Source organism: Mastomys coucha, unplaced genomic scaffold (genome assembly GCF_008632895.1).
Source record: "Mastomys coucha isolate ucsf_1 unplaced genomic scaffold, UCSF_Mcou_1 pScaffold5, whole genome shotgun sequence".
Classification (NCBI taxonomy): domain Eukaryota; kingdom Metazoa; phylum Chordata; class Mammalia; order Rodentia; family Muridae; genus Mastomys; species Mastomys coucha.
Genome location: NW_022196911.1, coordinates 17,463,621 through 17,490,494, shown reverse-complemented (window position 1 = coordinate 17,490,494; position 26,874 = coordinate 17,463,621). Strand labels below are relative to the sequence as shown.

General features: G+C 37.1%; 1 protein-coding gene across 1 annotated transcript in view; it reads left to right on the top strand.

The window, feature by feature from the left end:
- Lnpep (leucyl and cystinyl aminopeptidase) overlaps positions 1–26,874 on the top strand; it is a 97,712-nt gene that overhangs the window by 62,243 nt on the left and 8,595 nt on the right. The window contains exons 9-17 of the mRNA XM_031354419.1: positions 2,429–2,560; positions 4,589–4,749; positions 4,954–5,042; positions 11,360–11,543; positions 12,760–12,916; positions 19,007–19,191; positions 20,655–20,816; positions 25,767–25,907; positions 26,499–26,580. Of these exons, the coding sequence (XP_031210279.1) occupies positions 2,429–2,560; positions 4,589–4,749; positions 4,954–5,042; positions 11,360–11,543; positions 12,760–12,916; positions 19,007–19,191; positions 20,655–20,816; positions 25,767–25,907; positions 26,499–26,580 (1,293 nt within the window). The remainder of the gene's footprint in view (positions 1–2,428; positions 2,561–4,588; positions 4,750–4,953; positions 5,043–11,359; positions 11,544–12,759; positions 12,917–19,006; positions 19,192–20,654; positions 20,817–25,766; positions 25,908–26,498; positions 26,581–26,874) is intronic.

Sequence of the window (26,874 nt, the reverse complement as noted above, 5' to 3'; positions counted from 1 at the left end):
CTCAGAAATCCACCTGCCTCTGCCTCCCAAGTGCTGGGATTAAAGGTGTGCGCCACCACGCCCGGCTTTACCTTGAGTTTTTTCATTGTCAGAGACGATAATTGTGTCTATCCATTGAGTTCTGTGAATCCCTTTAGTGCTGCATCAAACCTGGGACTGATGCTAGCAAGTCCTACCCAGCTTAAGATGACAGAGCATTTCATATTCAAGCATAAAGTAGGAGTAGAATAAATAAGCAACTGACTAGAGTAACTAATGGAAAGTAGATGACATCAGCAGAATATGAAGTGTAATATATGATGTGGATGTTTTACTCTGGGTGAAGAAGAGCATATGGGCAGGGAAGTATCATGACATGCCTTAGTGCTTTAAAAATTATGACATGGAGTCAGGATGGTTGATTGGGTTTTTGTCGTAGATGGACTATGATGATAATGAGATATGATTGGACCTGGAAAATATACAAAAATTATCTAGTTAGCATTTGCTGATAGTTTATATGTAGAGTGTATGAACAGAGTCAAGCATAATATTGCAGGGTCTTTTTTGGTCTTTTTTTTTTTTTCCTGAGGGACAGCTAGACCTGAGTTCTATTTCAGGAATACACATAATGGAAGGGGAAAACCATCTCCTGAAAGCTAACCTCTAGCCTACACATTTATCAACCACCAAGTCATATGCCTGTGTGTGTGTGCACACACACACACATGATAAAAAGTTTTCTCTCAACAGTTGAAAGTTAGAATTGTCATTTACTGAAATGTAGAAGACTACTGGATAAGTAGAAAAGTAAATAAAGGACAAAGAAAAAAACTGAATTTTTAAGTGCAAATTGTGTATTAGAAGATATACAAGTGGAGATAACAAGTGAGCAGTTGAATATGAGTATGGAATTCAGAGAATCTTAGTATATATAAGTCAGGGGGTTAAAGCCAATAGAGAACAACCAGAAAGCAAATTTAGGTTGAGAAAAAAAAGAGATCCAAGGATTTAAATAGCAGGACACACCAAACTTTAGTCAGTGAAAAGATAAGATAAATCACATCCCAAGGCTGTGTGCATAAAGACTTTCAAACAGGAGAGAATAATTAGTCATATTAACTGCTACTGGTGCATTATTGATAAGGTAAGTAAGAGAACTGAGATTGATCTGGCACCAGGAAATTCACCAGGGACCTTGGTTATGACATTGCTGGTAGATAATGATTATCAAAAGAACATGGGAAGAGAGCAAATGCCAATGACTCTAAAGAGTTTTACTACAAATAAAAAGCAAGAATTAGTGATAACAGAGGAGGTATGAAGGTAAGGAGTCAATGATTGATAGATAGATACATAGATAGATAGATACATAGATAGGTACATAGCTGCATAGATGCATAGATACATAGATGCATAGATATGAAGAATGTTTGGCATTTGTTGATGGGAATATTATAGAGGAGAAAGTTGGTCATGTAGGAGAAAAGAAGGGACTGTTGAGAAAAAGATTGCTTAATTTTGTAGAATAAGTACAACTAAAGTATAAAAGAATGAGTGTAATGGCTATTACTGATAATCTTGATGACTTGATATTGCTACATTTTTATCACAAGTGAAATTCATTCAAGCATGGTATTGAGTGCTTGCTGCTAGGCATTGTAGCAGTCACTGCTTTTGTAGTTGCATCTTTGAATTGGTCGCTTAACTAGCCTTCATTATAGAGAAAGATATAACATATGCCAGATACAGAAAATAATATCAGTTGCTAATAGAGCAACCTGATTTCTCTTTCAAATCAGAAATGGCACCCAACAGGTAGTTGTTGTTTCCTGATTGGGAATGTGATGTGCATGAGAGGGGTATATTACTGCCTGAATACTTACAAGCTCAGTTTGGAGTCTTAGTGTTTGTTTGCTCCTCTGTACATTCATTAGTATAGTACATTTCTTCAGAAGAAGAAAGATTCTGATTGTTTCAGTAACATGGGAGACTAAAATTAGAATGTAATTACTGCCACCAGAGAGGTTTTCAAAGCTCTGCTAACTGATTATCTTTCTTCTTGTATGCACATGGGTGTAGATAGTACTTTATGCATTGGAGATGGGGAAAGAAATGCCATAGAAATTTTGTTATTTTTCTATTAAAAATACACACTCTTTCAATGCTGACATGATAACAGCAAAGTCCACTGAAAGGTCACAAAGAGTGGTTCATGGTTGATTTAATGTGTATAGGAATCTAATTCCCTTTGCTAATGTTTATATCTTTAAATAATTATACTTAAATATGGTCTACATCTATATACATGGAAGACTAATAATATACTATAACTATTTTGTATATATGAAATCACATATTTTAGAAATAATATATTTTCAGTCTTAGCTTCTTGATTCTATAGCCTCTAATAGTTTGATATTTTCTTCTCTCTTAAATTTTTGAGCAGGGAGCTTCTCTCTTGTTGATGTTGAAGAGTTACCTTAGTGAAGATGTGTTTCGGCATGCTATCATCCTTTACCTGCACAATCACAGCTATGCAGCTATTCAAAGTGATGATCTCTGGGACAGCTTCAATGAGGTGAGTAATGTGGATAATGCAGTTATCACATATAGAGATGGTACCAGTGAGAGTTACTTAGGAGAGAGAAGATAGAGCTTAGCATGTAAGTATTTGTTATCAAAGTCAAGAAATGAAAATACTGTTTGTTGTTATTAAAAAAAAAAATGTATCTGGCCATGGATGGTCATATTATTCTATACCTTAATCTCCATTCCTAGTTTACTAAGTAAGAAAAAATTTTCTCCTCAGTATTAATGAATATTACACATTTTTGGTTCTTTTTGCAAAAAGCTTATTTTGAAGTAGTTACTTACCTCTTCTAGTTCTTCTATCTTCAATTAATGATTCTGTATAGAGCCCTATGAATCTCTTGATTGGGGGGCCTTGATCCCTCTCAGTGATATATCACAAGATGATTAGCATGAGTTTGATACTGCCCTTGAGTTGTTTGTCTTTTGACTTTTGTTACACTTCCATTTTCTAACAAGCAGCATAATTAGATAGAAGTTCCTCTGCAGTGCAGTTTATGAGCCCAACTTGCCTATGTATATATGTTGGCTGTACAATCCTACTAGGCTTTTAAGTTTGTTACTCTGATCTAGATTGGTGGTTCTTTGTGCTCTGCAAGATCACAGATATAGCTAAGGATCTGACAAAACTTCATGTCATATGCTTCAACAAAACCACATATATCCAAAACATCACACATTCAGTCTTACGGATTCTCAGTCAAGAACCCTTGCTTTGGATCTGTCTTATTGCTCACTCTAAATGATGGTGTTTTCTGGTATTAACTTCTCACCCAGAAGATAGGACTTTCCTATTAAATTCTGTTTGAGAGAAGAAAATAATTTTTCTTTCCTAACCCTAGTTTCTATATTATCTTCCCTCCAGTCATTTGTTGGCACTTCAGTCGAGAGCTATTTGGTTCCCATCACACTTATCCTGACATTTGGAACATATGCCTGACTTCATCACTCACTGCAAATAATGTTGTTGTCCCATCCTAACCTATTTTGTAACATCATTCTCAGTTTTTTCAGCATCTATATCAAACTATACACTAGTCTCTTCTTTTCAGATTACTACTTTAAACTTCTTAAAGTATCTTGCTTTTTTTCCCATCCACTGGACCTGAAATAAATAGGTTGGAGCCATTAGAAAGATAACATTAATACCTCAATGAAACTGGGAAACATTATTTCATACTTTTGTACTTTTAAACAGCATATAGTGATTGAAGTAGAGCCTGCTTTGGTGATGTAATAGTTCAGGTTTTATGATGATGTGGCTTGAAGTTACATCTATGAGTAATCCAGAAAAGTAGGCTAAATCATAAATGTAACCTTCCCACTTTAAAGAGACCATTTATCATGAACCACTTTTTGATCATTGATACCAGATGTCTTGGAGGTAGTGAGCTTTAGAGGGTCTAAATAACCTGTGACATAAGGTTTTAGATTTTGCAGGAAAAATTTATACATGTTTGGGAAACAAGATCTATGATTACCTGAAAGAGTTTACTGTTGTTCTCTAAGAGACTCAGTTAAGGAAGCAGAGTTCGTCGTAGCTGTTGCTGACGTTATCTATCACCCTTTAGCTCCCCTGTAAGAGGGCACTTAAAAGACAGTGACTACTCAGTGGGGGATGAAGAAGAGTGTAGTACTTCTCAGGACTGAGTCAAAATGCTTCCGTCCTAGAACACTTCTCCCTCATTGCATCTTTGTGAAGTGGAGGTGCTGTGCCCAAAAGTTCACTTCCACCCTCTATGGATTCTAATGTTAAACTCTACAGGTTGGTAGCACACCTGCTGCTGTTCAGCATGGCACCATTCATGCTGAAACTCACCCTTCCGTTCCAAGCTAGATTGCTTAAGCTGCTCCTGACTTAGGGGGGGTGATGAAAAGTGTAAACTCATCTCAGTGTCAATCCTACGTGGTCTTCATGGAATAGATTAAGGAAAGAGGAGAAGGTATGGGCAAAGTAAGCTAAAACTTTTATACTAAGTTTATCTTTAAGCAAAATTAATTCTTCTTAATTTAATAGGTCACAAACAAAACTCTAGATGTAAAGAAAATGATGAAAACCTGGACCCTACAGAAAGGATTCCCATTAGTGACGGTCCAGAGGAAGGGGACTGAGCTTTTTCTACAACAAGAAAGATTTTTCCTAAGCATGCAACCCGAAATTCAGGCTTCAGATACAAGGTACCATCCATTGTTCTTCCCAGCTTGTCTAGTCTCCACCTTCAGGTATAAGAAGTTTAGATGTTTTATACCATCCTTCTTGTGAAACCTGATGAGGTCTTTCCTCTCTAGAAGGAGTTTGGAAGCTATCAGTTTTCATTTACTGTCTGAAACCACGTCTAAATATCAGGGAGAGAACTAACCTCCAATCTTTTCCTTCTGCAGCCACCTTTGGCATATTCCAATATCCTATGTCACTGATGGAAGAAACTATTCAGAATATCGATCAGTTTCACTACTGGACAAGAAATCAGGTGTGACTATAGCTAATACCTTTCTGATAAAAAATTATTAATAGTGTAATTTTAAAAGTTTAAACATAGGACAGATAATAGATTACATTTTCCAGTATGTACATTCTCTGATCTAGTGTCATAAATCATCATCCAACATTTGACTACAATAAGGCTAACTCTTTAAATGTATAGAATTGACTTTTAGTTGTAAGAAATAAGGTTAATAAAGTGAATAAGTAAAAAAAATTAATTTTAAAAAGGTTAAAGAAATTTTAAAGGATATTTTGGCAATGTTTTATTTTTAGGTCCTAGATAAATATTTTATGTTTTAAAATAAGTAAAAGAACCAGAGCAGTTACTTAAAATGTTATTATCTACTTTCAAGGTCTGGCTTGGAGCCAGTGCATTTTAACAAGCGTTTTATGGATTATTTATATGCATAATAAAGGTTGATTCATGACCTAAATTTACAGTAAATGCTTATTACAACATATCTTGTAGACATGTACATTCTTTGGTAATGAAAAACGGGCCAAGGAACTATGATAACGAGGAGATAATAAATCATGACAATAATACAGGCTGAGTATCTCTACATGAGTTTCATTATAACATTCAGGATAGTTCAGATTTTTAGATAATTTTAGGTTTCAGAATTCCAGATTATGACTGTTCTATTAGTAAAACTTGTACAAATAGTAGAAAATCTACAATGTTCCAAATTTGAAACACTTGTGAAATACATCTGTGATACCTACATATGTGTCCTTTTAAATTTACATCCCAGAAGAACATAAGGCTCTTGGATTATGTGAGAATCAGCAATGAATACTTTAGACTTAGGAAAAAGGGAAAGGTCTTGCTTAGATTTGAATCTATTTTCAAATTTATATTTTGGTGGATGAATAAAGCCCAGTTGTCTGGTTTACACCATAGCTCTCCCATTTCCATTGAACTAGATTTTTGATGAGGTATTTGGCCTTCCTGAGGCTACTCTACAATAGGGGTGTGACAGGGATTCTTAGAGTTTATTATATAAGTACCTAAATTAATGTCTGGCATGTGTTAAGATCATGTTAGACACTATTACTAATGCCCTTACTAAAGAACCTTTAAGCATAATGTATCCACATTACATAAGCTATGTGGGTAGTCTTCTAATACTGTCATCAGTTCACTAGTGCTTGCTTATCATCTTATAATTTTTCTATTTGAAATCATTATGTACATATGGTTTCCATATCTTGCCTTTTAAAAATCTATGGTAATTGGCATAGTCCTTCATTTTTATATACCCATGATTCATCAATTGTCTTTATTAAATTATTCCCTAATAAAAATATTAGATGATAAGATTTCTTTTCCCATTGTTTGATTTTTTGTTGTTGTTGTTGTTTAAATCTGTACTTCTCAAAATTGTAAGCTGTTAGGTTTGTGACCAGGTACTTGACACTAAGTTGCTCTTCCATGTAAGAAAGGTGGAAGCTACTGGCTGCAGTGAGGGTGCCATTTCTTTGCAGCTTTACCACACACTGCAGCAGAGCACACGGCCCACACAACACTCTCACTGTGCATAGTGCTGGGAGCAGAAAGGGATCCCACCATTTCCTTTATTAATGTGTGAAAAAGTGTTGCCTTCCCTGCTGAAACAAAACTCTAAACATTAGCTCCTAAAATGGTGCTCTGACCCAAAGAAGAGGAGTAACCCTCCCTTCTGGGCATATAGCAGTATAGTCTAAATGCAGTGCAGCATTTAAAATGGGCCAGTAAAGAAATTTGCAAACTTCAAAATAGTATTTAATTTTTTGTTGGTATTAGAAATAGACAAAAAGAAATCTGCTTCTGTCAACCATTTAAAAAGCTCTGCTTATATGTGCATGTGGTAAACTGTTCTTGAGATTCATGCTTTATAAAATAGCTCCATTTTCCTTACTATAGTCAAGTCTTAGTTGCTATAACAGACTAACAAAAATAATTTAAAGGGGAAAAGGTTTTATTTTAGCTCACAGTTTGACATGTGTCAGTTCCTGGGATCTGGAAGAAGAGAAGAAAAACATTGGCAGATTATACCTTTATGGAGACATTCCAAAGTAGTAGCCTTCTTCCTCCAGGCCCTACCTCCTAAGTGTCATTCTCTACCAATTTATCAGTGAGATAACCAGTTCCTTGTCCATGATAAGATCCTCTAGTTTGGGACTAAGCTTTCAATGTATGAGTGTAGAGAGACTGTGAACCGTAGCCTGCCTTCCTCCCTCTCCCCACTACACTTTCTCTTTCCCATTTTTCTCCTCCTCTCCATGCTTCTCCTGTCCCCTCCTGCTTTCCCTCTCTTCCTTTCCTTCCACCTCGATCTACTCCCCTTCCCTCCCTCTTTCCCCTTCCTACTCCCTTCCCTGGCATCTCTTCTACTCCCTCCTTCTCCCCTTCCCTTTCTTCTCTTTGTTCCTCTCCCACTCCTTCTCTTTGTACTCCACTCCCTGGCTTCTCCTCTATTACCTCTTTCTTCTCCTTCTCTCCCTCCCTTTCTTCCACTCTTTCTTCTTCTACTCCCCTCCGCATCTCTTTTAGCTGTTTTTGCTGCACAGAATATTTTCCAGCACTTCAAACAGGCCATGTTTGTATCTAAACTCTTCTGTGTGCCATGCTTTCTCCTTGAAGAACATCCTGACTTTCCACTCCCTTGACCTCCTCTTGTTCATTCTTCAGCCCTTAGCTAAGCCATGGCTTGTTCCTCAAAGGCCTCTGTATCCCAAGAAAATGTAGATTTCTAGTTTATAGTTTCAAATAACAGTTTGTACTTTCTCCTCAGAATATTCTGTAAGTACTGTCTACTTGTGTCTCCACCCATGTTATAATTATTTTCCCTTGAGGGTAAATATGGTGGTTTATAAATCACATTGGTGAACTTAAGCAAGTAGTAGGTGCAAAAGCAATTACTGAGAGAATACATGAAGTCACTGAACTATAATGTTGACTACTAAAACTTTTCAAGAAAGAACATTTAAAGCCAAATGAAATGTCTTCTTTTTCTTCATTGGTAAAACTCGTAGTAAAGGGGAATGTACAAAAAGGAATATAATTGTTGCATCTGCAGCTGGAACTGGCCTAATTTGATATAATTGTCACTAATAACATAGTTCCCCTGTGGCTGTTGCTGCTTTAATTTCTGCCAGTTCAAATTTTAAGAGTATGCACTAAATTTTAAGAGTATTCCACTCTTCTAAGGAAATGCTTGACCCTAAGGACACTTGAATCTTCTTGGCCCCTGACACCCCAATAATAATCACTCTCAACTTAGTTACAGTTTCCTTTGTGTCCTGGACATCCTGTATATTTTGGGTTACGATTTTTTTGCATTTTACATTTTCTTTGACTGTTGTGTCAATGTTTTCAATGGTATCTTCTGCACCTGAGATTCTCTCTTCTATCTCTCATTTTCTGTTGGTGATGCTTGCATCTATGGCTCCTTACTTCTTTCCTAGGTTTTCTATCTCCAGAGTTGTCTCTCTTTGTGATTTCTTAATTGTTTCTACTTCCACTTTTAGATCCTGGATGGTTTTGTTCAGTTCCTTCACTTGTTTGATTGTGCTTTCCTGTAGTTCTTTAAGGGATTTTTTTTCCTCTTTAAGGACTTCTACTTGCTTACTCGTGTTCTCCTGTAATTCTTTAAGGGGTTTTTGTGTTTCCTCTTTAAGGGATTGTACTTGTTTATCTGTGTTCTCCTGTATTTCTTTAAGGGAGTTATTTATATCCTTTTTAAATTCCTCTATCAGCATCATGAGATATGATTTTAGATCCAAATCTTGCTTTTTGGGTGTGTTGGGGTATCCAGGACTTGCTGTGGTGGGAGTACAAGGTTCTGATGATGCCAAGTAGTCTTGGTTTCTGTTGGTAAGATTCTTGCATTTGCCTTTCGCCAACTGTTAATCTCTGGTGTTAGATGTTCTTGCTGTCTCTGGCTGGAGCTTGTTCCTCCTGTGGGTCTCTAAGCCTGTGTCGCACTCCTGGGAGATCAGCTGTCTCCTTGAAAGACCCGTGTGCAGAGGAACTGTGGATCAGCCATCCCTCCTGGGTGCAGATGGATGAGTGAAGGACCTAGTTGCTCTGTTACCTCTGGGGCCTGTGCCTCCTGGCTGGTCCCACCTTAGAAAGTCACCTGATAGAAAAGTGGAGATCTCTCCTGAGTCCTTTGTCAGAGCACTCTCTGGAGACCTGCTCTCCCCTGGCAGGAAAGGTGCACAGAGGGCTGTGGAACAGGCGCATCTCCTGGCTGTAGATAGAGGCAGGAAGCATACCATTCCTGTTTAGGTCCGTGGACATGGGGCTGTGTAATAATACCTCCTCCCTGGGCCTTATCTTTAAAAGTGCCATATAAGATTGTGCTTGCTAACCCAAATGGAGAATATTGCTACTTTTTGGATCAGCTTATGATATAATTATTCTCATCAGTTAGAATCCTGTTTACAGTGGCCCTGACCTGGAACCATGACTTTTTCCTTTACTAATACTCCCCAGAATTACATATTACTCTGAAAAAAGAGTGATATGAATTTATTTCACCTAATTGATCCCACCTGTTACTATGTCAAGAATAAAAAAGAAATAAATATGTAATCTTTTAATGAAAAGTACTGATAGTTCTATTAAGACATAATTAGAAGTATTTCCATCTTCAGAATGTCCACAATATCTGCAAAATAAGAATAATAAAAGGAATGAGGTAAATTCTAATGATGTATGCTTTTGAACTTAACAAACTAAGTAAAAGTTCAAGTACTAACATATCTTTCATTTTAGAATATGTTTCTAAAGCACTTTGTATGAAAATAATCCACTATACAAGTATTATGATAAGGAAAAAATTAGATGTTTTAAAATATTATGATAAGAAAAAAAATTAGATGTTTTAAAACAGGAGATCGACTAAAGTGGGACAAGTCCTGAAATGAAAAGTTGGCTATTTGGATATTGCTTATGAAGACAGTGGAAGTGAAGGGGTGGGGAAGTTAAAGGTGAAAATGTAGGATGAACATCAACAAATGGAGGACAACAGTAGGAAATACTACATTAATTCAAACAAGCATGACAGTATTCATATACTATGGTATCACTGGGTTTAGATGAGGTTTTTAAAATATAATTAAAAATGTATATTTTTACTTTAAGATCAGAAGATAATATATCATTCAGATTTTAATGTGATTTGAAATTCTTTGTTATGCCCTTAGTCACTGTTTATTCATTCATCTAATAAGGATTAGTAATCTCCTGCTAGGTGCCTCACTTTATCGACTGGGAAGTCATCAGTTAAGGATCAGCACACAGGGCTGTGCTTGGTCTAGCAAACCCTCACCTCAGGACTTTCCAAGCATGACTGCGGCTGCACCTACATCCTTGTCAACTTTTAGGAACATTTTTATTAGTAGTTTTAGTCTTTGGTAACATAATTATTCATAATTTTAAACATGTTGAAAATTCATTAGTATATGTTGTAGTCAGTTCCTTGTTTATACATTCTCTCTCCTCCCGAAATCCATAGGTATTTTTAACAATTCTCTTAATACACACACATAGGTATGTATGTATGTGTGTTTGTATGTATACACATACATATAGTCATGTGTGTGTATGTATATACATATATATACATTTATGTGTGTATTAAAAAATACATGCCACTATTCTGTTATTTTAACTTAACTATTTATCTTGTGCCTAACAAAACCTTGCACTTTTCTAATGTTTATTTTGATAGCTTTGAATTATTTTCTAAATGATTTTTTTTCTTTACTAGTATAAGACAAAGGTTGAGATGGGACATACTTTGCATAGTGCACCTACTACTTTAGCTACTGTTCCACTCTGTACACTATCCCTTTCCCCCCATGCATGATTTCTTAAGGCTTGTGTATTCTGAAGTCACTTAAGAGAATGACATCTTAGACGTTTCTTCCTTCACAAAGCCTCTCCACACTGCCCTTCGGAGTGGAATATTTCTGTATGCTTCCATGCATGTTGTGTTTTCTTTTTCCACTAGTGACACTTATGTGATGTTGTATCTAGGTGCTTTTATTAGACCCATAAAAACAGGTCCCTCTGTCTTCTTTGTCATTTGTTCTCCAGTGCCTAATCCTAGAGCTAATAATGTATGATGAATAAATAATGTTTGAATAAGTAGCAACCTTCATTAATGTGAAACTTACTGTACCAGCACATAAGTATTTAGTCTCTTAAAAGAATCATAGATATGAAAACATACTTTGTTAACTTTGAAAAAAAAAACAAAACCCTCTCTTGTCTTCTCTTTTGGTGTTTTAATTTTTCCTCTCTTTTAGACATCATCAATCTTACAGAACAAGTGCAGTGGGTCAAAGTCAATTCAAACATGACTGGCTATTACATTGTTCACTATGCTGATGATGACTGGGCAGCTCTAATCAATCAGTTAAAAAGAAATCCTTATGTTCTCAGTGACAAAGACCGAGCCAACCTGATCAATAACATCTTTGAACTTGCAGGGTATAGTATGCTTGATTTGCCTTGTTATTGTCATGTTCTCAAATGTTATTGCAGTAAAGAACAAGTCAGAGAACAAGTTGAAAGAACAAATTGAGTTTTAGAAGATTTGGAAAATGTTAAGCATGTTCACTGCTCTCAGATTTTATAATGTGTTAGAAACATCAGCTATAAGCACATTGAATAAATAGCATAAAACAGGATCCACTCAAGAATAGATACCAACAAGTAGGATTCATATTTTGTTCTTCAAGCTTCACATTATTTTATGAAAGAATTCTCTTCATGAAGCAGTTGGCTTCTGCCTAAAGCTTAGTGCTAACCTATTGGTTGAGTAGCATCTCTAGTGACTGGAGCCTCCTTTATACAGGTGTGGGTTCCCTCGCTGACCACCATATACATGATAGCCAGGAAATGGCAGTGATCTTTTGTAGAAGTGTTTTCTGAAGAGTTTACAATTTTAGATTGACTCCAGACCTAGAAACACAAAGAATATTCATCATTATTACTTTCCAAATTTTGACTTGTGTTTTAAATATGAAGTAGCCTAGTTATGTCCTTTCAACCACTACTGCTATGACTTTTACAAACTGCCTAGTTAGTTAGTTAGTTAATTTGTTTGTTTGTTTGAGACAGGGTGTCATTGTGTAGCCCTGCACAGACTGCATCAGACTGGATTCAGATTCAGAGACCCACTTCTGTTCCCCTTCAGTGTTGAGATTAAAGGCATGTAACACCCTACGCAGCCTAACTGCTGAGTATTCACTGTAAACTCACAATAGAGTTTACTAATAAATAGTTTACAGTTTGGCAAACTGAGTTTACAGCAAGAAAAAGGGTTGTCTGTTTTCTGATTCAGCTATTCCGAATCAGATACTATTTAGATAGGGGGTATGCTATCCCCAATCTTGTGGTAAATAGAAATAATTAGTAAATAAAATTAATAGCAGTCATCTTTTCCAATACAGTGTAATGCTTCTACTTAGTCAGTGCCAAATAATAGATGACTTCTGAATCCAAAAATGAACTATTGTGTATCTTTCTATTAAAATGCAGCTTGACCTGTGAGCCACTTAAATATATTTACTTGAATTTAACTTCGTCTGATGCTACTATAAACCTGTTTCTTGTCTACAGAACTTACTCCTCACTATAGTTTTCTTCCATGAAGTTATGTGTATCTCAGTAGATTTATACTTCATATTTACTTATTCTATAGCCTTGGCAAAGTACCTCTCCGGAAAGCATTTGATTTGATTGACTATCTTAAAACTGAGACCCACACTGCACCCATCACTGAAGCCCTGTTCCAGACAGACCTTATCTATAATCTCCTGGAAAAACTGGGACACATGGACCTATCCTCAAGATTGGTGGTAAGTCTTCCTCTCTTCAGGTTCTCTTATGGCCTACCTTTAATACTGTTATTCACAGTTCTTCAGCTTTTAACATTACTTTCTCTTTTTAAAAAAAGCAGTTAAGCCAGGCAATGGTGGCGCATACCTTTAGTCCCGCATTTGGGAGGCAGAGGGAGTTCTGAGTTTGAGGCCAGCCTGGTCTACAGAGTGAGTTCCAGGACAGCCAAGGCTAGACAAAGAAAACTTGTCTCAAAAAACAAACAAACAAACAAACAAAAGCAGTTAAATTCCAATTTCTTTATTTTACTGGTTGTAAAATATCTATTCTGGATCAAAATGCCATTATTTACCATGAAAAGTTGATGAAGCTTTTATATGAAAATAGTATTCTTTAAATATCAAAATATAGACATTTGTGTGCTGTTCAAAAGAGCCATCTAAAAAGAAAATGTCCCTGGGGACCCTCTTTTGTTTTTATACAACATTAAAATAGAGTCATTTAAAAAGGAAAGTTCCTGGGCTGGTGAGATGGCTCAGCGGGTAAGAGCACTGACTGCTCTTTCCAAGGTCCTGAGTTCGGATCCCAGCAACCACATGGTGGCTCTCAACCACCTGTAGTGAGATCTGACGCCCTCTTCTGGTGCATCTGAAGACAGCTGCAGTCTGGAGCGAGCGGGGTGGAGCAATTGGGGCAGGCAGAGGTCCTGAGTTCAATTCCCAGCAGCCACACACATGATAGCTCACAGCCATCTGTACAGCTACAGTGTATTCATACACATAAAATAAATAAAATAATTTAAAAAAAAAGAAATACACAAAGGAGAGTTCCTATTAATTTGCTAGTGCTCTTTGTAAAATGCAGCATGTTTGTACTGTAACCATCACACTTAGTAGTTGCTGCTGACTACTCTCCATGTAGCAATGCTAATAGGTAGCAGCGACTGAGGAGCTCTCAAGCAGTCCTAGTATTAGACCTCCCTTCTCTTTAGACCAGTCACTTAATCTTAACAACTGTTACTTTTGACACTTCAACAATTAAGGTTTACATTGGTTACCTAGGATAACTTAATGTATTGCCACATACTTGTTGTACAAAAATACCAGAAACTTTATTATGCCCCTGGAGGCTAGAAGGCTAAGTCAAAGTGTTGGCAGTGTAGAGTATCTTGTAAAGAATAATCTACTACCTACATTTTCCTTAGTTTCAGGAGAATTCTAGTAAGCCTTGGCATTCCTTCCTTAAATTCATGTCACTCCTGTCCTATCTCTGTTGACAAGGCACTATACTGTCTGGTTCTGTGCCCAAATTTGCCAGTTGTCATTGTTGTATCAACCCTTAGTTTAGAGCTCATAGTAACCCTGCATAACTTCACTTTCACTTGATTATGTCTACAGAGACAGTGCCCAATTAAGGATATATAAATTGGGGGGAAGTACACTATTCACTGTAGTGTCAATAGTAGTAGACAAGACTAATACACATCACTCGTTTTCATCAGTCTTGAAGGACACTGATTTGAGGGGCTTTAAAAATACCCTAAAAGAAGGGAGAAGGTCTGCCTGTTCTGAAGCTGTCTAGCTAGTTAGTTTCATGGTAGCAGAAGCCCTTCGTCCATGTGCCTTTCTCTGTTTAAGATTAGTCTTAGGAAGCATTTGGTAATTATCTCAAGCTATCCCTTTGTTGAAATAACAAATTGGTTCTTTGGAGTGTTTTCCTGTTGGTGTTCAAATAACCCATCTCCTGTTGTCTTCATCCTCTGTGGTTTCAGGTATTTGTTTGGAACCTACTATAGAGTTAAGATCTGAGGGACTGGTGAGTAAGGGCAAGGATGAGAGGCTTAGTATCTGTTTCTAAGACTTGGACCCTTTAGTGCTATAACTCCTTATGTATTTTGTTAAATACCAACTTGGCTGTGGGATGGTAAACCATGGCCAGAAACTGGGTAGATGCACACCCGAGACAGTAGGCATCTCCCTGCTCCCTGCCAAATTCCTGGCCTGGGGTAAAAAACAAATCCTGGCCTGGAGCATGTGCCACACTTCCCACATAAATGCTAATGAGGTACCTAAAGGATCTGAGTGTTTAGCCAATAAGCTCCCCTTCCTGGACATTCCTCCCTGCAAAAGGTATTTAATTTTGGGTCCACTCTGAGAAGTTGGTACAGTATGCATCCATTTTCCACAAATGTGTCCATTTTCCACAATGAACAACCAATAAGCAGTTTGGAACCAAGGGCTTTCTCTTTCATCCAGAACCACCAAGGGGAGCATGGAGCAGGCCTTTGCCTACAGAGAAGCTTAATTCTCCCATAGAAGGCTTCTCTGTGCTCCCAGTCACAACCACAGCCAAGTTAAGGGCTTTCACTGATGTGCCAGGCTGGAGCTACCATCCCCCCTGGGCCCAGGCTAGTCTCTATCCTCAGTGCCAACTCTGCTCTCAGCTCCTTATGACTCAGTGGGGCCTGAATGTCCCTGAATGTACGGGAGTTTGGGAGGGCCCATCCCAGCTTTGTCACTATCCTGTGGACCCTGACACTTCATTCCCAACTTTTCTGTGCTCGACTTATTTGTGTGCTTTTCTAGCTGTGACTAGATGCCCAGAAGTTAGGGAATGCCAGCTTCAGCTTTCTAGCATCTCACCCCAGAACAGTGTCTTAACTGTTTCCTGAAGCCCAGCTCCTGCCCGCTGCAGCATTGGGATAAGTGGCATTAAGATAAGTGCTGTAAAGCTCCCCACAATTCATCTCCCCAGCCTCTGTTCCTGGTAGCAGGATGGAACATGGACCTACACTTGACTTAATTTGTAAAGAGAAAAATATTAAAAATATTAAAATCCTAGTTTTAATTTTAGGGGATTTTTGGTAGCATCAAAACTATCAAACAGTGAAACCACTTAGGAAGTAGGATGGCAGGCATTTCCAAGCCCTTGAATCCAATATTCAAGTGTATTGGTATTTGATATTGGTTTTTGATTAGTATTTTTATCATTATAACCAAAAAACATTTATTTTGTTATGAAAACTATGCATGATGTATACATCATTTGTGAAATATACCATGGTTTGGTGGGTAGAGCCTGTAGGTATATTCAAATTGTGTTTAATTGTTCACATCTGAAGTTATTGTCTGGTTTTAGTCATATTCCTGTTTTATAACTTACAAGTCTGTCATTCTTTTACATATGAAGCATTGGTAGGATGAACCTTTGCAATAAAACTGACAGTTTTCTTTTAAGAAACTTTGTTAACTTAAGAAAGGACTTTCCTGAGTGTATTGGTATAAAATTAAAGCAGTAAATCAAAATGTAATATATAGCACAGTATCAGGATCTTTTTCTGTTTTATTTTTAAAATAAGTTTGTTGCTGTTGCTGCATTTTATTGCACATACAGTGTTGGTATCTTATATGACAAATCTCTTTATGCCCTTTCTCTTCTTGCCATTCTGTATAAAATTAGTGTTAGTTATTTAATATTCTTAACTTCAAAAGAGATTAATTTAGAAACAATATGAAAAGTATATTTCATTTTATTTTATAAGAGGAAAAGGCAACTCGAGGCACCTGCTATGCTCCTACTAATATAAATAATATTGAAGACATAACTTGAATCCTTTATTTAAATGGTCACATTTAAAACAGCAGGATTTTTATGAAAACAGAGTTTTCTTTGTAAAATATTTATCATACCTTCAAATATACTTAACATATTTTGAGATTCTCTATTAGTCATTTGGTGTAAGGAGACTAGCAAAACCATGCCCTCTGATTGTAGGGTGTGAGTGCTCAGAGCTTATTCTAAGCATCTTCAAGTGCCAGGCTTTCTCTGCTCCATTGTGTCACAATACCATTTCTATTGGGGTGCTGTGGCTCTCCACTAAGATTTCTGAAAATAGGATTCCAAGCTGTTAACTTTCCCATACATTGGGTTTTTTTATTTTATTTTATTATTATAAGTACTTTTAATTTTTTTTGTTTTACTCTCCATTCATTTGGGACAAAAACATCAGGCTTAGGGGCTGTGTCTACAATCAGAGATCGTGCTATCTTGATGCTATCTAAATGGGTCAGTTTCAGATAGCAGGTACAACACAGCCAAGTGAGCCCCGTGGAATGTCCTGCAAATGACAGCCAGCATAGCGACTATGTTTTGATTCCACGTTTACCCAGTAGCTCTCAATCTCTACCACCTCACACACTCAACAAGGTGTCTGCTCTTTATTTTATTGCCTTTAAACAAACAGAGGCAAGTTGATGTGTTATCACAAGATTTGAGAGCTTCTTATACTAGTTCTTTTTGGTTTTAGGGATGGACAGTGATTTTTAAGCAGAACATAATACTTCAAAAGAACTTAAATTGTGGAAGTTTGGAGTTTGAAGGGTTTTTTCATAACTCATCTGTGATGCTTTATTATTAGGATAAAGTAGTGTCTTAGTTAGCGTTTGTGTTTTTATGTTGCTGTGATGAAACACCACAACCAAGAGCAACTTGGGGAGAAAAGGTTTTTTCATGTACACTTCCAAGTAATAGGCCATCATTGAAGAAAATCAGAAACTCAAATAGTACAAGAACCTGGAAGCAGAAGCCAAGGAGTGCTGCTTACTGGCTTGCTCCTCAAGGCTTGCTCAGCCTCTTATAGCATAGAACCAGTTAGCTACTCACAATGAGCTGGGCCCTCCTTTATCACTAATTAAGAAAATGCCGTACCAGCCAGCCTACAGCCAGATCTTACAGAGACAATTTCTCATTTGAGGTTCCCTCCTTTCAGATGACTAGAGCTTGTGTCAAGTTGACATAAAAGTAGTCAGCATAGGTGAGTAAAGGGCTCTGGGATAATGAGGGTTTAAATTATACAGGTGCTCATTCTTTGCCAGTATCATATTTACAAAATTTTGTAGTTTAGGCCTTTAATTTAAAAAGCCTGACTTTAAATACTGCCTGTGAGTAAACCTTGAGTAAAAAGAATATGTGAAAAAAAAAAAAAAGAAGTAACTGTCAAGGAGAAACTTGCTGGTGCTAAGATCCTGCAGAGAGGACACCTGTAGGGTTTTTGTTTGTGTTTTTTAATTTGACCCATCTTGTGTATAGCTTGAAGATATATTCCTTACCAAAAAAAAAAAAAAAAATAGCATTTTATATCAGAGTTTTTTCCCACTGGGATTTCCTGAGTGCAAACTTCTTACAGTCTTGTTAAATTTTGTGTATCTTCTCCCTCCCTGGTACATAATAACTTATAACATGGAAGGACTTCCACATACTGTGAATAGCTTTTATGTTTCTTCAGAGGAAAAGATGAAAATACACATATATTTCATAATGTCCTTTCATTCAGAAGTAACTATAACAATGCATTGGTTAGGACAGCAGGTGATAGTATTGAATAATTGTCCATTTTCTGGAGTATAACAGGGTGTTTTGATCTTATACAGACTAGGGATATATAAATGAAATTTCATAATGTCTATAATTTACAAACAATTTAGCTAAAATAAGAAAGTATATATGTTTTACATGCATAAAAATGAAGAATTAGAAACTGATAAATCTAGATAAATAACATGGATGTATACTATACATCTATTTTTGCATTTTTCTATAGCTTTGAATTTTTTACATTAAAAATGGAATAAGTAAACTATACTATTCCCTGCAGATGCCATTTTCTCTTTAATTTTGATAGGTTAATTTGCTAATGACCTAAATTTAGGTGGTATGTTTAATATACTTTTAATAATGGATTCAGAACTATTTAACATTAAACCATTGGTAAAGAAGTATATTTTATCAAAAGAAGTATATTTTATCATATGTCTATAATGTGAGCAAGAGAATTGTATAGTCAAGGCCAGCCTGAGCTGTATATAATTAAATCAGGGAATGGGGGAAAACTCCTTCTGAATTGAACTGTATCATTCTAAGTCCTACTTGTAGCTTTATTATTGGAGAATTTCATTCCAATTAAATTTGGGTTTTATGTGTCAGTTAACATTTAATAAGTAATATGTATGTCTTTTTCCCTTACTGGAGAAAATATATGTAGTGGTCCTTATCTCCTGGTTGATTAAATTATTATCAATACAATTTTAATCAATCATATTTAATGTCTGTAGGACAGAGTGCATAAATTGCTCCAGAACCAAATCCAGCAGCAGACTTGGACAGATGAAGGCACACCATCCATGCGAGAGCTTCGCTCAGCTTTGTTGGAATTTGCCTGTGCCCACAGCCTAGAGAACTGTACCACTGTAGCCACAAAGCTGTTTGACAATTGGATGGCATCAAATGGAACTCAAAGGTGAAATGCACATCTACTTGAATGGGTCTTCCCATTACTTCCTAAAGGAATGATATCCCACTGTATACACTTGCCCTATTTAATATATTTTTATGACCTTTGAACTACTTCTGCTTCTTGTAAATATTACTGCCGTGAATTTAAGCATATAATTTTTAGCTCTTGTAGATCTGATATAAATTCTTTTGAAATATACCTGAAAGTGGTATTGCTGTATTATAGATAATTTAATATTTGTTTTATCATATATCTGTATATGTGATTGTGTAAGTACACATGTGTATGGATATTAGAAAACAATCTCTAATGTCAATCCTCAGAAACAATGATGCTCACTAACTAGTCAAGAGTGGCTGGCTAGAGAGCCTCTGGGATTTGCCTGTTTCTGTTTCCTGAATGTTGGTATTTCATATGCATACCATCTCCTTAACTTTATTATGTGGGTTCTGGAGATCAGACTCAAGTACTCATGCTTGCTTAGCAAACTCTTTATGATTGAACTATTTTCCCTAGCATTCCATTTTTAATTTTTAATTTTTAAAGAACTTTCATGATAGCATGTTTCTCATAGTAATTGTGTGATTTTGTTTCCACCAACAGAGAAACATTCCAAGTTTGTTTTTTTTTTTTCCATCCTTGCCAACACATGTTTTCTGGTTTTGCCTGGTGGGTTTAGTTTGGAGATGGGTCTAACTGGATAGCCCTGCTTGGCCTATCTCTGCCTCCTGAGTGAGTTAAAACAAGCAGGCTCATACTTGGCCTAGTTTTCTGCTTTGGTTGTTTGTATTTAAAAGTCTTTCCACCTATGGTTCTGAGGATCCAACTCAGGGTCTCATACTTGCTGGACAAGGGCTCTACCACTGGCCTCTATCCACCTATCTCCATATCCTCAGCACTGGATCACAAGTATATGCCCCCATACTCAGCTCTGTTGTACACATGGAACTGGGTGGGTAGTTGTTGAGCTCTGGTCTGCATGCTTGTGTGGCAAGTACTTTAAATGGTGGAGCTAAAACTCCATGACCCCAACTTTTTGGGTTTTTGATATTTCTCAGAGAATGAGAGAGGTCTCCTTTAATTTAGATATGAAATGACTGGTGAAGAAGCAGTTAGGAGAAATGCTCTTGAATGTAATTAATTCTTTCCAGGCTCTTTATTGAGAATATTAGTACAATGATTAAAATATCATCTGGAAAATTGAGATGGGACATTTTAATAATGGTCCGAAACCTTTCCTGGCTCTGAGAGCTTAATAAAGGCAGTTGGCTATGTTTCATCCCCTTCTTACACTCTGCCTCCCAAATGTACATTTACTGATTTATACCATGAAACTTAGCATCATTGAATTAACTTTAGATTGTATGAAATTTACAATTATTATTTAATCTGAACCAGTCAACTCCTTGCCTTTGTAGTCAGATATTTTTCCTTGTTGTTCTCATGCTTCGTTACCTCTCTTATAGCCTGCCTACTGATGTCATGATCACTGTGTTCAAAGTTGGAGCAAGAACCGAGAAAGGCTGGTTGTTCCTCTTTAGCATGTATTCCTCCATGGGCTCTGAAGCAGAAAAGAATAAAATACTTGAAGCTCTTGCCAGCTCAGAGGATGTACATAAACTTTACTGGTATGGAACCACTCAAAGAACATGATAGGAAAAAAAAAAAGATAAAAGCACTTTGCTGTTTAGAGCAGGGGGCCATTTTCTCTTCAGTTCTCACTCTGACTCCCTCCTGACTTGGACATTATAGTGAGGGGTTTCCATGAGCTGGACTTCCTCTTGGGGACTGAACCTTAGCAGATGTACAGAATATACTTGGTTTGAGAGATGTGAAAATGTTAGTAATCACAAACTCCACATGTGCCCTGCTGGGAAATGTCCTCCCTTGGCATGATGTTCTAAATTCTGCTGGTACTAGATATTGATCTGTTTGGTCTGTCACTCTGAAAATACAAACACTTCAGAACAACTATAGAAGTGTATATATTCCATCTTCCTATGAATTTATTGCTTATACATCTTAATGCCCAACTGTGTGGCCTAGAAACAGGAGCTGCTTGTGGATGAAAAAAGGCAGTAAGACCTGATAGAGAATAGGAAGAGGCAGAGGAAAGATTCAAGTGACCAGAAGAAATTCAAAGCTGCATGTAACTTAGGGCACTGAAAACCATACAGAGGGTAGAGGGAGCATCTTAGCCTGTTGCTTCTGTAACATAAATTTGCTCAGCTAAATCCTAACAGTCTCCCAGAGACATCCTTGGGCCCTGCCCAGACCCACTTTCTAAATGATAGTTGGTAAATAAGCATTACCTTTTTTTTCCTCTTTATTTTTTTCCACTTCTGACCCCTCCCTACCCCATCTCCCACCTACTCCCCTCCTTCCATCTGACTCCATTGTCTATTTTTTTTCCCCATCCTGAGTAAGACTCAACCATTCTCCCATGGGCCCTACTGGTTACTTAGCTTCTTTGGGTATATGGATTGTGGCATGGTTATCCTGTACTTTATGGCTAATATCTACTTATAAGTGAGTGCACACTGTGCCTGTCTTTATGGATCTGAGTTACCTCACTCAGGATGATATGTCTAGTTCCATCCATTTGCCTGCAAATTTCATGATGTCATTGTTTTTAATAGCTGAGTAGTAGTTCATTGTGTAAATGTACCACATTTTCTGTATCCATTCTTCTGATGAGGGACATCTATCTTATTTCCAGCTTCTGGCTACTACAAACAAATCTGCTCTGAACATAGTTGAGCAAGTGCCCTTGTTACATGTTGGAGTTTCTTTTGTATATAACCAGGAGTGGTATAGCTGGGTCCTGAGGTAAAACTATTCCCAATTTTCTGAGGAAATGCCAAATTGATTTCCAAAGTGGTTGTACAAGTTTGCACTCTTATCAACAATGGAGGAGTGTTCCCCTTGCTCTACATCCTTGCTAACATCTGGTGTTACTGAGTTTTACACATGTTAGCCATTCTGACATGTGTAAGATGGAATCTCAGAGTCATTTTGATCTGTATTTCCCTAATGACTAAGAATGTTGAACATTTCTTTCAGAGCTTCTCTCTCTTTAGATATTCTTCTGTTGAGATTTCTCTGTTTAGCTTTGTACTCCATTTTTTAATTGGGTTATTTGGTTTGTTGGTATCTGATTTATTGAGTTCTTTATATAGTTTGGATATTAGTACTCTGTCAGAGGTGGGGTTGGTGAAGATCTTTTTCTATTGTGTAGGCTGCTGTTTTGTCCTATTGGTGGTATCCGTTTTGTTATGGAAGCTTTTCAGTGTCCTTAGGCCCCATCTATTAATTGTTGATCTTAGTGCCTGAGCTATTAGTGTTCTGTTTGAGAATTTGTCTCCTGTACCAATATGTTCAAGGCAGTTCCCTACTTTCTCTCCTATTTGATTTAGTGTGTCTGGTTTTCTGTTGAGATCTTTGATCTACTTGGCCTTGAGTTTGCTTCAGGTGATAGGTATGGGTCTGTTTACATTTTTCTACTTAACAGAAATCTAGCTAGATCAGCACCATTTGTGTTTTGAAAGATGCTTTCTTTTTTCCATTGTATGGTTTTGGCTTCTTTGTCAAAACTAAAGTGTACATAAGTGTGTGGGTATATTTGGGGTCTTTGATTCTATTCTATTGATCAACTGGTCTTGTTTTTATGCCAATACCATGTGTTTTTATTACTATGGCTCTCTAGTACAACTTGAAATCAGGGATGGCGATACCTCCAGAAGTTCTTTTATTATATAGGATTGTTTCAGGTATCCTGAGGTTTTTTTGTTTTCCACATAAAGTTGAGAATTGTTCTTTTCAGTTCTGTAAAGAATCTGTTGGAATTTTGATGAGGATTGCATTGAATCTGTAGATTGCTTTTGGCAAGATGGCCATTTTTACTGTTAATCCTACCAATCCATGAGCATGGGAGATCTTTTGATCTTATAATACCTTCTTCAGTATCTTTCCTCAGGAACTTGAAGTTCTTGTCATACAGGTCTTTCACTCGCTTGGTACAGTTACACCAATCATATTATTTATGGCTATTGTGAAGGGTGTTGTTTCCCTAATTTCTTTCTCAGCCCTATTCTTATTCGTATAAATGAGGGCTACTGATTTTTTTTTTTTGAGTTAATTTTGTATCTAGCCAGTTTGCTGAAGGTGTTTATCTACTGAAATTCTCTGATTGAATTTTTAGGGTCACTTATATATACTATCATATCATTTGCAAATAGGGATACTTTGACTTCTTTGACTTCTTCCATTAAAACTTATATCCCCTTGATCGCCTTCAGTTGTCTTGCTGCTCTAGCTATAACTTCAAGTACTATATTAAATAAATATGGAGACAGTGGACAGCCTTGTCTTGTCCCTTATTTTAGTGGAATTGCTTTAAGTTTCTTTCCATTTAATTTGATGTTAGTTATTGGCTTGCTATTATTGCCTTTATTGTTTTTAGATGTGTACCTTATATCTCTGATCTTTCCAAGACTTTAAATTGAAGGGTTTTAGATTTTGTCACAGAATTTTTAACATCTAATGACATGATCATGTGGTTCTTTCTTTCTATCTACATCCTGTTTCCATATCCATTCTGTTAGCCTGGTCTTTTTTATTGAGGACTTGAGTCCATTGAGTCCATTGATGTTGAGGTATTAATGACCAATAACTGGTAATTCCTGTTATTTTGATGTTGGTGGTAATTTTGTGTGTCTGTGGGGGGGGGTGCACACACTAATGCATGTATGTGTGCATTTTTGCTTTTTTGTTTTTGTTGATGTGGGATTATCTATTTCCTTGGATTGGAGTTTTCCTTCTAGTATCTTTTGTAGGATTGTTTTTGTGGGTAGATATTGTTTAAATTTGCTTTTGTTATGGAACATCTTGTTTTATTTATCTATGGTGATTGAAAGTTTTGTTGGATATAGAAATCTGGGTTGATATCTGTGGTGTCTTAGAGTCTGGCATTCAGAGTTTCTGTTGAGAAGTCAGGTATAATTCTGAATAGGTCTGCCTTTCTATGTTACTCGGCTTTTTTTTCCCTTGCAGCTTTTAACATTCTTTCATTATTCTGTACATTTAGTGTTTTAGTTATTATGTGGTAGGAGATTTTCTTTTCTGGTCCAATCTATTTGGTGTTCTGTAAGTTTCTTGTATATTTATAGACCTATTGTTCTTTAGGTTGGGGAATTTTTTTTTTTGTATGATTTTGTTAAAAATATTTTCTGGGCCTTGGAGCTGGGCCTCTTCACCATCTTCTATTCCTATTATTCTTAAGTTAGGCCTTTTTATGGTATCCCAAATTTCCTGGATGTTTTGTGTCATGAACTTTTTAGAATTGAATGTTTTCTTTGATTAATGTATCAGTTTCTTCTATGGTATCTTCTACGCCTGAGATTCTCTCTTCCATCCCTTGTATTCTGTTGGTGATGCTTACATCTGTAGTTTCTGCTCTCTTCCCTAAGTTTTCCATTTCCAGGATTCCCTCAGTTTGTGTTTTCTTTATTCTGTTTCCATTTTCAGGCCTTCAACAGATATATTCCTGTCCTTAACCTGCTTGATTCTATTTTCCTGCATTTCTTTAAGGGATTTGTTTATTTAAGGTCATTTTCTTGTGCTTTGGTTATGTTAAGATATCCAGGGCTTGCTGTAGTAGGATAGCTGGGCTCCGGTGGTGCCATATTGCTCTGGGTCTTACTGATTGTGTTATTACCCTGGCCTTTAGCCATCTGATTGCCCCTGGTGTTGGCTGAATAGTCCGGATTCCAGCAGAATGTCTCTGCATGTCTCTGAGACATGCAGAGCTGTGGGACAGTGCAGCTCAGGGAATAGCATGATGCTCACCTCTGCTGGCTGTGCCCCCAGGTGGACCTGAATGGGCCTGGGGCTCTGCAGGCCGAGCTATGAGCCAAACAGTGAAGGTCAGGGACATCTCACAGTTCACCTCTGCTGACTGCCCCAGGTGGACCTGGCAGGCAAGGACAGGTGAGGAGAGGTCTAACCTGGATGTTCCTGGGGCTCAGCAGGCCTCCTCAGGAAGCCAGGCAGAGCCATGGCCTGACTGGTCAGTGGACAACATGCAGCTCACCTCTAGTAAGCATTATCTTTAAAGCAGTGGGTAGCCTTTGACCTTAGCACAATATACTATAACTTTTCATTATAAATATATAGCACCTGAACATAGAAAGTAAAGTGGGAAATATTTCTTAAGACCCTTCACGTTGTCCTATTTTTATTTGTCTTTTAGTAGAATTACTACAGGTCTGTGTGTTTGTGTCCAGTAGGCTGAGTATTCCTGACTTGAAAAAAAAAAAAAAAACAGAAAATGTTCCCAAAATTGTAGTAAGTTGCAGTTTTTCCTTTATATATCGTAAATCACTATGTGCCAAAACATGAATGTGTATATCATGACTAGTAAAATAATCAAACAAGTTTTAACTTGTATACTAAGCCTAGTCCAACCTGATTTACCTTGATTTGATAAAAAGGTGCACATTGGAACCCGACGCTAATCTAAGTTTGATCATCACTTCAAACACAATTATTTTGAAGACTAAATCTGTTTTCTTCTTCAGGTTAATGAAAAGTAGCCTTGATGGTGATATCATCCGAACACAGAAGTTGTCACTTATCATTAGAACAGTGGGCAGACATTTTCCTGGACATTTGCTGGCTTGGGATTTTGTTAAAGAAAACTGGAATAAGCTTGTACATAAGTAAGTTTCTTGGGGAATGACTGACTTTCATGTTCTCAGGCTATGTGTTTGCAAAATGTTCCTAGTGCCTTGCTGGCTCCTTGGGGTTATGATTCATTCTAAACGGTGAAGAACTTCTTAGGCAACAGCTTTCTCTTTGATATTTGTGTTTATAAGCATCACAGCACTTAGCAGTGGTGTTCCATTGAAATGCTGATCTAGGCCAGGTACATCTGGTAAGCTAGTCATCCTAACCTGGCATGGACTATTTCAGAATATTTGTCTAGTTATATATTAAAAATATTTCCTGATTGCCAAGGCATCAGCTAGGTAGCGCATATAGGTATTTTCTTCTTCTCTTAAAGCAATAGTGATTTTTCTGGGTATAGGTAAGTTTTGAGAACCAAGTTAAAATTCTGTCAGAATATCCCCAGTCCCTACCTCCTTTCCTGCCCAGGATCGGTGTGTGAAGACGCCCCAGCTTCTGGACTGCATTTCCAAAAGGAAGACCCTACTGTGCCTGTGCATGAAAGCTTTCCTTCACAGTCTTGGAAAGTGCTTTGGGTGTCAGCAGCTGCTTCAGTGTTCTCTCTTATGCTTGTGTTTCTTCAGGTTCCATCTGGGCTCCTATACCATACAAAGTATTGTTGCTGGATCTACTCACTTATTTTCAACGAAGACACATTTATCTGAGGTTGGTTGTACAAGTGCTGGCAGGGAAAATGGAAGGCTCCTCTGATGACATGACATGGAGGCTTTTCGCGCTAATTCTAGTCCCTTCTGTCTTCCTTCACCAATTCTAATGACCCCGCACTGAGATTAATTTTAAATGATTGTGGGTATAGCAAGGGGATGAAGTTCTGATTCCATTCAGCACTACTTGCTGTCTCCTCAATACAAATAATTTAAGTAGTAGTAAAATTATTTTGAGGAATATCATTCAAAAATGTGAATTTATTTATCAAGCCTAATATATTGACTTGTTTTT